The sequence below is a fragment of the Oratosquilla oratoria genome, unplaced genomic scaffold (assembly GCF_046742065.1).
Source record: "Oratosquilla oratoria isolate Oo_2021 unplaced genomic scaffold, ASM4674206v1 SCAFFOLD45, whole genome shotgun sequence".
Lineage (NCBI taxonomy): Eukaryota > Metazoa > Arthropoda > Malacostraca > Stomatopoda > Squillidae > Oratosquilla > Oratosquilla oratoria.
This window is the reverse complement of record NW_027467710.1, coordinates 2,649,449-2,663,034: the sequence shown is the minus strand read 5'-3', so window position 1 is coordinate 2,663,034 and position 13,586 is coordinate 2,649,449. Positions and strand designations below refer to the sequence as shown.

General features: G+C 37.4%; 1 protein-coding gene across 1 annotated transcript in view; it reads right to left on the bottom strand.

Annotated features, from left to right (window-relative positions):
- The window catches only part of LOC143023322 (uncharacterized), an 89,902-nt gene that overhangs the window by 17,562 nt on the left and 58,754 nt on the right, over nt 1-13,586 (bottom strand). The window contains exon 8 of the mRNA XM_076181851.1: nt 7,349-7,545. Within this exon, the coding sequence (XP_076037966.1) occupies nt 7,349-7,545 (197 nt within the window). The remainder of the gene's footprint in view (nt 1-7,348; nt 7,546-13,586) is intronic.

Below are 13,586 nucleotides of genomic sequence, written 5' to 3'. Positions count from 1 at the left end.
CCACCTCATGCATCACAAAATCATCCATATACAACCATTCTCCATTCACCCCTATCTTCTGTCCTCTCCAATCCTTCCTCAACAGACATGCCCCTCTTCCCCAAAGCCCCTTTCACCCCATCCATCCATCTCATCCTAGGTTGCCCCCTCATGTTCACTCCCTCCACATCTGCCTTCCACACCTCTTTTACTAGTCTTTCTTCACTCATTCTTTCCATGTGTCCAAACCATCCTAATACTCTTTCATCCACCCTATCTCCCAACTCCCTTTCCACCCCCGTTCTCCTCCTCACCTCCTTATTTCTCACTCTATCCAGCCTAATAACCCCTATCATACTTCTCAGACACCTCATCTCAAACACATTCAAACTCATTCTCTCTTATCTTCCATGTTTCTGACCCACACAGTACTGTCAGAACAATCACTCTTTCATACAATCTCCTCTTAGCATCCATTCCCAAATGTATATTTCTCATTACACTTTTTAATCCACCAAGGCATTTACTCGCTTCTCTCAATCTACATTCTACCTCCACCCCCACTTCTCCCTTTCCTGCCACATTCACACCCAAGTATCTAAAACTATCCACTTCCTCCAGTCTCTCTCCCTTAACACTCACTTCCAGTCTGCTGCCACTTTCACCCCTTGTACATCTCATCACCTTACTTTTACCCACATTAATCTTCAATTTCCTTCTTTCACATACTTTCCTAAACTGTGTCACTAACTTCCTCAATCCCTCCTCTGAAGGGAGAACGGTATCAAGCTCAGGAGTCCTCCTTCCCATGCGCATCCACTGACCACCGAACCTTGCGAGCCCTCGCCAGTGGCACCTGTCGCCAGGTGAGCCCCCACCAACTCGGTCAGCTACCAGCACACAGGTCAGAGAGAAACCGGGAACTTAGAACTACCTTAAGAAGGTGCAAGAGAAAGTCGAGGGTGCTTCTCAGGGAAGGCAATCTGGAGTATTACAGAGAACCTACCCCGAGATAATAGCCTGTTCAGAAAGAGAAGAAAGAGTGCAACAACTAAGAAGGGTAGGGATAAACGAGCCATCAAATGAAAGAGGGGTTGGGGTCGTTTACCAGTTACTTACACTCCAGTCTGTGAGTCTTGGTCTGACAGCTCCAGTATGGTCTGTGCAGCATGATTGAATCTGCCAGGGAGGAAAACTCTCCCCGCTGCCATAGCCCATACCTTCATCACTATGCACAAGGCCCTCTAGGACTGCAACCTGCTCACAGGGCGGAGGGGTTTAAGTTGTATGTTCTCCCTCGTAAATAATGATTTAAAATGCTTGTTCATAATTTCTGCCATTTCTATTTCCTCTGTCTATTCAACTCCTCCTTGTCATAGTTTCACTAATTCTTTTTTGTTTTACAGTTTGTCGTTTACAAATCTATAAAATAGTTTTTATTCATCTTTACATTTGTCTATGACATCCTTTTGTCATTTCCTCTTTTCTTCTCTGTGCATTGTACATATTGATTTCTAAAACTAGTATATATTTTCCATTTTCAGGTCTTTCATCTTTCTTCCATTTTATCCAAGCTTTATCCCTTTTGTCTTTTAACTCGCTACATCTTTTGTTGTACCAACATTTTACATATCCCTTTTCTTGTATTTGCCTTGGAACATACTTTTCCACTCCTTTATAATTTTTGTCAAAATTTTCCATTTCTCTTCTACTGTTGTTTCCTCCTTGTGTATCCTTTCCCAGTCTGCTTTTTGAAAAAATTATCTTATTCTATCAAAATTTGTTTTTTCATACATCAATCTTCCCTTTCTATAATGTTTGTTTTTTCCCATGTATTTTTCCTCATTTAGTTCCAGTTCAACTAATACGTGGTCACTTTAACTTATTCGTCTTATATTGAATCTTGTCCACTATTTCAGATTCTGATGTGGTGACATCCAGTCTCGATGGATTTTCCTCATTTCCATACCTAGTATTCTCTTGTATCCATTGCGTCATTGCATGTTCTATAATCATATCAAGTAGTATGTTTCCCCATAGGTTGTCTCTCCTTTTCACTGTAATCTCTTCCCAGCAGATTTCTTTACAATTGAAGTCACCCATTATGACTATTCTTCCTCCATCTTCCATTATCTTATTTAAAGTTATCCTTGTGTCTAACATTATTGTGTTCTCTCTCTTCCCACAAAGCTGTTTTAGTAGACACATAATTTACCACAAAATTCCTGCTCTTCTTGTCCCTGTCCTCTATTTCCATCATAATCATCTCCACTCTATTCTTTCCATATATAACATTCCTCACATATCCTTCTTTGTCAGGGACATAACTCCACCCCTTTGTTTTACTTCTCTGTTTCTAATCTAATAACCATATACACCATGTCCTACACTGTTGGGTGGTAATGGACCAATTTCTCTCTACAATTCCCATTATGTCTGGTTCCTTTTCCTTCACGTAAACATTCAGTTCATTCATGCCTGTTATCAAGCCATCTATATTTGTGAGACATTTTCTATTTTCTGTAACCTCCATCCTGTTTTCTGTTTCCCTTCCATTTTTCTCTACTATGAACCATTTCCTCACATTCATATCCACTACTCTCCAATAAAATTTCTCTTTGTCTGACTCTGTCCTGTTCACGTTTTTCCCTTAGATTCTATTCTTTTTGTTTCCTCTTCCTCTCTTTCCTCTTTATTCATATCTTTTTTTATCCACACCTGTTTATACTGATCACTTTTTGTTACTTTCCCTGTTTTTGATAAGACATTCTCTGCTGTCTTTTGTGACCTGAATTTAACTTTAATTGGTCTGGTCTTGTCTATATTGTATTTCCCCAGTCTATATATTTCAATTTCTTTCCCTAATTTTTGTTCATCTTCTTGAACTATTTCTAATACCTTGTTTACTTTTTCCTTCTCCTTTACTCTTGTAGTCCTATTTGGATTATGCTTCTCTTCCATTCCTAATATAATAATACATTTATTTTTATCTGCTAAGTCTCTTACTATATTCTCCTTCTCATTACTTTAATGTGTCCTTAGTTCTTTCATCTGTTGTTTCACTATATCTCTAAGTTAAATTTTTTTTATTCTCTTGGACTTTTTTCCAACCACTTACCTCTTTTGCTATGGACTCTTTATTCTTTTTATTATTCCTCTTTAATTCCTCATTCTCATCCTTTATTTCTCTTAAATGTCTTTTTAATTCTATTTCTTTAGTTAGGTTTTGATTATCTTTCTTTAGTCCTTCCAGTTTACCTACTCTTTGTGTAACTATCTTGTTTTATCTAGACTGTTTTTAAATTTGTGTATCATTTTTGCACACACCACATTTTCATCTAACCTGTTCCAAACATCTATTATCCTGTGGGGAAAGCTGTTCTTTTTCAGGTCTCTTCTATAATTGTCTTTCGTGATTTTCTTTCTGTGTCCTCTTGTATCTCTACTATCCCATTCTATTAGATCCTCTCTATCAATAATTTCTATGCCTTTCATGATTCTATAGTTATCAAGTCTCCTCTCTCTCTTCTTTGTTCCAATGTCTGTACTCAAGTTTTGCCAGTCTCTCCTCATATGATCATTCTGAGAGCGTTGGTGCCAATTTCACAATTGCTCTTTGTATTCTTTCAAGTTTTGTTATATGTTTTTTTTGTACTTGGTGACTACGTCATCGCTGCATCCTCCAATTTTGGTCTTATCAAAGTGACTAATATTTTCTTCACAATTTCTTCGTTCAGGTATGTAAATGCCACTTTGATCTTCTTAAATTATAAGTTTCTCCAAAAATTTTGTTTATATGTTTCTCAGGGGACATATTATTCATAACAATGACTCCTAGGTCCTCTTTTTCCACTTTTTTAATTGCTTCCTCTCCCAATGTGTATGATCCCACTATTTTTTTTTTTTTTTCCAAATTCCATTATACTACACTTTTTAATGTTGAATTCCATCTCCCACTTCCTACTCCATTCCCATACTTTATTGGGATCACTCTGCAGCGACTCACAATCTTATACAGTGTTCACCTTTTTCAGCAGTTTTGAATCATCTGCAAAGAAGCTCATATAACTTTCAATTCCTTTATCCATATCATTAATATATATAGCAAACATTATTGGGGCCAAAACTTTTCCTTGTGGAACTCCACTAATCACTTCATCCCAATTAGAATGTTTGTCTCTTATCACCACTCATTTTTCTCTCATGCAAGAAGTCTTCCATCCATTTAAGTAGTTTGCCCTGTATTCCTCCTATAGTTTCTAATTTCTTTAGCAATTTCTTATGTGGCACTTTATCAAAAGCTTTTTTCAGGTCTAGAAAGGCACAATCAGCCCATCCATCTCTTTCTTGTATTATATCTATTAGTCTTGAATAGAAACACATCAAGTTTGTGACACATGATCTTCCTTGTCTAAATCCAAACTGCCTCGGATTTAGTACATTGTTTTTCCAAATGCTTTACCCATCTAATTTTGATCATTCTTTCACAAATTTTAGCTACCGTACTTGTAAGAGAGACCGGTCTATAGTTTGTAGGGTCTTCTTTGTTTCCCCATATACATATTGGTACTATATTTGCTCTTTTCCAATCTTCTGGAACTTTTCCTTCCTTCAATGAACTGCTTATTAGACTATGTATTTTGTCTGTTAGTTCGTTCCTGCATTCTCTCAAAATCCAGTTTGCCATTTCATCTGGACCATGCGATTTTCTAACATCGAGATTACTCAAGTGATTCATTATTTATTTCCTTGTTACTTCTCTCTCTTCCAGAGGCATGACTTTCCCCTCCCACTCGACATCTCTAAGTTGTATGTTTTCCCTCATATACACTGATTTTAATGCTTGTCATAATTTCTGCCATTTCTATTTCCTCTGTGTGTTCTATTCCTCCTTGTTGTAGTTTAATTAATTCTTGGTTGTTTTTCAGTTTGTTTACAAATCTATAAAATACTTTTGGTTGATCTTTACATTTTTCTATGACATCCTTTTCATATTTTCTCTTTTCTTCTCTGCGCACTTGTACATATTCATTTCTATAATCAGTATATATTTTCCATTTTTCAGGTTTTTTGTCTTTCCTCCATCTTGTTTTTGTCTTGGAACATACTTTTCCAATCCTTCCTTATAGATTTTTGCTAAGATTTTCTATTTCTCTTCTACTGTCTTTTCCTCTTTATATATCATTTCCCAGTCTACTTTTTGAAAATTTTTCTCATTTTATTGTTTTTTTTTTTTTCTATACATCAATTTTCCCTTTCTATATTGTTCATTTTTTCCCATAATTTTCTTCATTTAGGTCCAGTTCAACTAATATGTGGTCACTTTTACTTAGTGGTGTCTTATATTCAATCTTGTCCACTATTTCAGGTTCTGTGATTATTAGGTCTAGTCTCGACAGCTCTTCCTCATTTCTATACCTAGTAATCTCTTGTATCCATTGTGTCATTGTATGTTCTATAATCATATCTAGTACATTTCCCCATAGGTCGTCTCCTCCCTTCACTGTCATCTCTTCCCAGCAGATTTCTCTACAATTAAAGTCACCCATAATAGCTATTCTTCCTTCCATCTTCCATTATCTTATTTAGTGTTATCCTTGTGTCTTCTAACATATTCTTGTGTTCTCTCTCTTCCCACAAAGCCATTTTAGGAGGCACATAATTTACAACAAACTTCCTGCTCTTTTTGTCCCTGTCCTCTATTTCCATCATAATCATTTCTACCCTATTCTTTCCATATGTAACAATCCTCACATTTGTATCCTTAGTCAGAAACAACTCCACCACCTTGTTTTACTTCTCTGTTTCCAATCCAATAATCATATACACCATGTCCTACACTGTTGGGTGGTAATGGACCTTTCAATTTTGTCTCTACAATTCCCATTATGTCTGGTTCTTTTTCCTTCAGGTAATCATTCAGTTCATTCAAGCCTGTTATTAAGCCATCTATATTTGTGAAGGACACTTTTAATTTTCTGTTACCTCCATCCTGTTTTCTGTTTCCCTTCCGTTTTTCTCTGCTATGAACCATTTCCTCACTTTCATATCCACTACTCTCCAATAGAATTTCTCTTTGTCTGACTCTGTTCTGTTCTCGTTTTTTTTTCTTAGCTTCTATTCTTTTTGTTTTCTCTTCCTCTCTTTCCTCTTTATTCATCTCTCTTTTTATCCATACCTGTTTGTACTGATCACTTTCTGCTAGTTTTCCTGTTTTTGATAGGACATTCTCTACTGTTGTTTGTGACCTGAATTTAACCTTAATTGGTCTGGTCTTGTCTATACTGTATTTCCCAAGCCTAATATTCCTTCAATTTCTTTCCCTATTTCCTGTTCACCTTCTTGAAATATTCTTAATACCTTGTTCACTCTTTCTTTCTCATCTCTTACTCTTGTAGTCCTATTTGGATTATGCTTCTCTTCCATTCCTAACATAATTAAACATTTCTTTATAATCTGCTAAGTCTCTTACTATATTCTCCTTCTCTCTCATTATTTTAATAACTGTGTCCTTAGTGTGTTCCTTCATATGTTGTTTCACTATATCTCTAAATTCAACTTTGCTATCTTCCTAAACCTTTTTCCAACCACTTACCTCTTTTGCTATGGACACTTTCATTCCTCTTTAATTCCTCATTCTCATCTTTTACTTCTTTTAACTGTCTTTTTAATTCTTCAATTTCTTTATATAGGTTTTGGTTCTCCTTTAGTTCTTCCAATTTATCAACTCTTTGTGTAATTAGCATAAGTTGGCTAAACTTAACCTCCCATGATTCATTCATTTTTGTTAGTTTTCCTCTAGACTTGCTAATCGGGGGAGGTTGTCATCCTCCCTCATTAAATCCATATAAATAATTATCTCCACTTTCTATTGTGCTGCTCTTATCTATATTTATAATTTTAATACTTTTATTGACTTCTTTGACTTCATCTGTGTTGTCTGCACATCTCTTGTTTACATCCTTCTGACATCCAGGGCCCATTCGCCCCCTTCCTCATTTTCTTCCATTTTCCTCAATAATCCCTCCCCTTCTCCTTTTTCTTCACCTGCCCACTACACCACAAGGTTTCCCCTTTCCTACTAATACAACAAAGGTACTCCCTCATTATTGAAATCCACAAAAATTGCATCCCCCCCCCCGCGGTGTTCCAATCTTCGCCGTCAATCCGACGTGTGTGGAATGAGAAATAAAGAGAAAGTTGTGAAAGGAAAAGTATGGGAGGGGGACAGGGAGGGGGTTATTCTTACATACAAAGGGCAATGTTATATCAAAAAAGGTCAACATGAATGATGGGAAAAGTTATCTCTTACTATAAAAAAAAAAAAAAAAATTAATCAATATCAACCATCAAGTTCTCTTTTACTTACTCTCTGAACTGTGTTGCCAACTCTCTTGCATCTTTATCCTCTACTGTCAGCACCATTTCAGCTGATTTGTGAAGCAAAGCCACAAGCTGGGTAACGAGCTTTGCAAGACCCTCACAAACCTTCTGTTCTGTGGTTGCACCATCAACTGAACCAACCTCCTTTATAAGATTTATAGTCTCCTGAAATACTAAAATTTCCTGCAAAGAAGAAAAAATATTGAACCATCCTCATAACAGATTTGCTGTCTTAAAACAATTTCCACTAAATAAAAATACTCATACAGTTATGGCCTTTCTTTTACAAGGTGGGTACATACATGCATATACCAAAGGCTTTTTCTCCCTCATAAGGGAGGTAGCCAAAAAACAAAGGCACAAAAACCACTCCCACCCATTCCACTCCCCTTCACCCTCTTCCCTCCCTCTTATCTTGGCACCTCCAGGAAGATGGGTCATGTCTGCATCTCACCCACTGCCCTGGGTCAGAAGCAGTGTCACAAGACACAGCACATCCACAGCAAGGCCACTATATTAAACCGGCAACCCACCCCCCTCTGTCCCCTCAAGCAGAAAAGGAGAGGATAGGGAGAAATCCCTCTGGGCTGCATCAATTTATTTCTCACACATACTTCCTCACCCCGTCCCCCACCCACTCCTCCTCATGCATCACAGCATCATCCATATACAACCATTCTCCATTCACTCCTATCTTCTGTCCTCTCCCGTCCTTCCTCAACAGACATTCCCCTCTTTCCCAATACCCCTTTTACCCCATCCATCCATCTCATCCTTGGTCAACCCCTCATGTTCACTCCTTCCACCTCTGCCTTCCACACCTTTTTTACTAGTCTTTCTTCACTCATTCTTTCCATGTATCCAAACCATCTCAATGCTCTTTCATCCACCCTATCTCCCAACTCCCTTTCCACCCTCATTCTCCTCCTCACTTCCTCATTTCTCACTCTTTCTAGCCTAGTAACCCTATCATACTTCTAAGGCACCTTATCTCAAACACATTCAAACTCCTCCTCTCTTATATTCCATGTTTCTGCCCTGTACAGTGCTGTCAGCACTATCACTCCATACAATCTCCTTTTAGCATCTTTTCCCAAATGTCTATTTCTCATTACACTTTTTAATCCACCAAGGCATTTACTCACTTCTCTCAATCTACATTCTACCTCCACCTCCATTCCTCCCTTTCCTGCCACATTCGCACCCAAGTATCTAAAACTATCCACTTCCTCCAGTCTCCCTTAATACTCACTTCTAGTCTGCCGTCACTTTCTCCCCTTGTGCATCTCATCACTTTATTTTTACCCACATTTATCTTAAACTTCCTTCTTTCACACAACTTCCCAAACTCTGTCACTAGCTTCCTCAATTCCTTCTCTGATCCTGCTACAAGTGCAGTGTCATCAGCAAACAACTGGCTTATCTCCCACTTTTCTCCATTTTCTTTAACCATCTCCAATCCCTGACCCACCACCCTTGCATTTACCTCCACACCACCCCATCCATGTATAAATTCAACAGCCAGGGCGACATAACACATCCCTGACAAAATCCCACCTTTACCTCAAACCACTTCTAATCTTAACACATGCTCTTCAACTCTCGCAAAAACTAAGCAATGCCTCCCACAGTGCCTTCCTGTCTACCCTGTCATTAGCATTTTCCAGATCCATAAAGGCCCAAAATACATCCATACCTTTTCCTATAGTTTTCTCACATATCTGTTTTCCAATCTTAATACTTTATCTAGGCTAACCTGCTTTTGCATGTAAAATATCAAATACCATTCAAACAGTGTGTGGTTCAGTTTTTTCCTAAAATCTTAACCACTTCCATATGGTGACACCTACGTAGGCGTCATGAGGAGCACGTGGGTACGCGATGATGCCGATGTTGGCATCTTGATTATATTTATTGTAGTCGTACCTATGTAACCTCCATTCTCTCTAAACTGGCTTCATCATATTTTCTATGGTTATCAAAATTCACGGGTGAAAGAGAACGAACGATTGGGCACCGACTTTATTTTTTATAATGCGATTATTATGATGCAACATCACACATTGGGCAGCTAATGCTGCCAGACGTGCGATGTGCCCTGGAGTGAAGAGATTAATAGATCAAGATCATAGGTCATAAAATGCAGGACTATGTAACATCACACTGATAGCGTTTTTTCTGATAAAATCCCCTCTAGAGATATTATTTATCATTTGATCAAAGCTTACACGAGAAAGGTACAACATTCATGTGTTAGCATGGTAAGGTTGAAGAAAATTTGATTATTTTTTTAAATTTGCAAAATATTTGAAACCGAAGATCTTTGTTTTGAGTAATCGCACTTCAAAGTTTTCAGCAAGATGTCTGAACTTTTTCGTACAACATACTTTGGTTTCATATGTTATGACTGGAATTATTTTCTAATATAACATTCTAAAAATTTCTATATATAAATTATACTCAGTCTTTGTTTATAATGATATTTAAAATTGAAATAATCCTTTTTGATTTACTTTAGTATCTGTTGAATGTTGCAATGGTGAGCCTTTTTTTCTCTCTCTCCTTCTTTTCTGTGCCTTTATCAGCTTTTATGGGTAAAAGCCTCACTGCTGGGGTGCCATCAGTGTCAAATCATTGATAAGGGTTATTTTTTAATCAGCAATGGGCACCTTCCCTTATCACCAAACAAGTGAGTGCCACCCATTGCAAAAGGTTCATTTCACCAAAAAGCACAAATTTTTTGCCCGAGTCTGTACGACAACTAGGAAAAAGATGCCAAATGCCACTAGATTTTCACACACAAAACAAAGGGAAATATCGAGAAAAGGACACGCAGAAAAGAGCTGTATATCACCACGTGTAGGGTTTATTCTTGCATGTGGCTAATACGCCCACTGTCCCTTAAACCTGCTTAGCACATGTTAGCATGCACCAATGGCTAAAATTAACTGTCCTAAGTATTTTTTAATAGTGTTGGAATGTAAATCCATGCAAAAAAAAAAAAAAATTCTTTTTAATTGGCTTTCCAGACCATCAGATCCCCCTTAACCCCTTCCATACGGTGCCGCACACGTAGGCGTCATGAGGAGCAAGTGGATTCGCGACGCTGCCATATCGGCGTCTTGATTATATTTATTTTAGTCACCCCTGTGTTTTTACATTCTCCCAAATGCGCCCTGAATCCCATTCTCTGTGGTTTTCAAAATTCGCGGGTGAAAGAGAAAACGATCGATATAAGCGGTGACTATATTTTATGATGCGATTATTATTACGACACGTCATACGGCTGGCATTGGCTGCTGCCCGCGAGATTTAAGTTCCGTACTGAAGTGGTTAACAACAGCCTTCACTTCATCTTCCCTTATTTCTCCTCCATTTCCCTCACTCATCACGGTTATTTTCTTAGCACTTCTCACTGCAACTACCTTTCCCTCCCTATCCTCCTTCACATTTAGCAACTCCCTAAAATACTCTCTCCATCTTCCTCATACTGCCTTCTCTTCCATTATCATCTCACCATCTGCACCTTTTAACTTTTCTTCTCTACTTGATTCACCTCCTCTTCCTCTTAATTTCTTTTCAAAGCATTTTTTTATTCCTTTCAAAATTTTCTGTCATACTCTTACCCCATTTCACATCCGCTCTCCTCTTTGCCTCCTTTATCTTTACTTCTCTTTTCTTTGTATCTCTCATATGATTCCCTCATCCTATTTTGTAACCAATCTGTGAAAGCTCGCTTCTTCTCTTTTACAACCTTCTTTGCTTCCTCATCCAACTACTCACTACCCTTCCTTCTATTTCCTCCTGTTCTCCTTGTTCCACACACCATCTTTCCACACCTTGTGACTCCCTCCTTGAACCATCCCCATTCCTCCACTCATAGTTCTACTCTATCCTTCACTCCCTCCCACTCTCTCAGCTTTTTGTACTCCTTTTATTTCCCATTTAAGCAGGTCACTCTAAACACCTCCCTATCTTTTGTCCTTTTCCTCTTTCTTGATCTATCCTTCACTCTCAACTTACCTTCCACCAAAAATTATCTGATATTCCCCCAATCTCTCCCCTTAGAACATGCACATCCTTAACTTTTCCTACTATACTTCTGGTTTTCACTATATAGTCCATTAATGTTCTATCTACTACCACCCTTCTATCCACCACTCTCTCCCATGTATACTTATGCTTGACTTTGTTCCTAAACACTATTTACTATCATCAACTCTCTAGACATCATCTCCACCATCAACTTTCCACCACTTTTTCCTGGAACTCCACACTTCCCAACCACTCCATATATTGGTTCATTTCCTATCCTAGTATTAAATGCTCCCAATACCATTACATTGAAATTTTTCCCTAATCCCTCTATGCACTCATTTAAATCTATCCAAAAAGCCTGCCTCTTTTTCCTCTACACTCTTCTTACTACCAGGCCCATATCCACTTACAAAAACCCACATTTCCCAGTTTCACCTTCATTCATATTAACCTTGAAGAAACCTCCTTTCATTCCACTACACACTTATCTATCTCTTCACTTACTAGTACAGCCACCCTTTCTCTCCCTTGTCCTCTCTTCACTCCTGAGATCCTCCCAACTACACTCCCAAACTCACACTCGCCCCTCCCTCTCAACTTAGTTTCACTCAATGCCAACATATCCATCTTTCTTCTCACAAACATGCTGCCTATCTCTTTCCTTTTACTCTCATCTGTACTATATGCATGGACATTAAAAGACCCAAACCTTAGGGTACTAGTTGGAAAACCCCTAGACTCAAAGGATTACAAAGGATTACAAAGGCAAAGCATGCCGACAGGAGACCTTTTGATCCATATCTAGGTCGGATGCAGAAAAAAAAAAAAAAAAAAAAAAAAATCATATTAATAATAAATTAAAACTATAACAATGTAAATAACAATTAAAATACATAAATAAATGCATTGGTATAGTTGAATAACAAACAAACAGGTAAATAGTAAATGATAATAAATTGACATATAACTAATAATAAATGAAAATCAGACAGACAAATTATAACAAAACAAAAACAAATAATATAACATAAATTATAATAATTACAGCATCTTACTTAGGTATTTATCTAAATGATTCTTAAAGCTTCGAACTGAACTACATTGCACTACCTGTGCAGGAAGTTTATTCCATTCATTAACTACACGGTTGGCAAAGTTGTTTCTACCTACTTCCAAATTGAATCTATTTCCGGACAGTTTGAGACCATTGTTTCTTGTCTGATTCTCATTCAATGTGAAAATTTTGTCACTTTTGATGTTGTCAATTCCCTTTAAAATCTTAAAGACCTGTATCAAGTCACCTCTGAGTCTACGCTTTTTTAGGGAAAACAGATTCATGTGCTTAAGTCGATTTTCGTATGATTTATTTTTGATATTTGGAATCAGTTTTGTGGCTCGCCGTTGTACCTTTTCCAGTCTGTCAATGTCTTTAATGAGATTCGGTGACCATACGGAAACAGCATATTCCAAATGTGGACGAACTAACGATTTATATAGCTTGTTAATGAGTGATGGACTTTTGAAATCAAAAGATCGCGCAATCAATCCCAGAATCTTATTTGCTTTCTCAGAGGCTGAAATACACTGCTTGGATGATTTGAGGTCGTTACTGATAATTACGCAGAGATCTTTTTCACTATCCACTTTTGTTAACGAATTTCCAAATAACTTGTAATCGTACTTACTGTTATTTTTACCTATGTGCATTACCTTGCATTTACTTGTGTTAAATTTCATTAGCCACTTTTCAGACCATTGCTGTAATTGATCTAAATCTTCTTGAATATCTAATTGGTTTGAGTGATCATTTGCCACTCCGCACAGTTTTGTATCATCAGCAAATTTGGAAACAGTAGATTTTAGTCCATTGTCTATATCATTTATATATACTATGAATAGAAGTGGCCCAAGAACGGAACCCTGAGGAACTCCACTTATAACATTTTTCCATCCAGAAGTTTTTCCATTTAAAACAACTCTCTGTTTTCGACCTTTCAACCAATTACTAGTCCAACCTAATAGGCTACCACTTATTCCATGCAAAGCTAATTTAGTAAGTAGTCTTTCGTGTGGGACGGTATCAAAAGCTTTTGCAAAGTCTAGATATATTAAATCTATATTGTTTCTTTTGTCATAATTCGAGATAACTGTGTTGTAGAATTCGAGTAAGTTAGTCACGCAAGAAC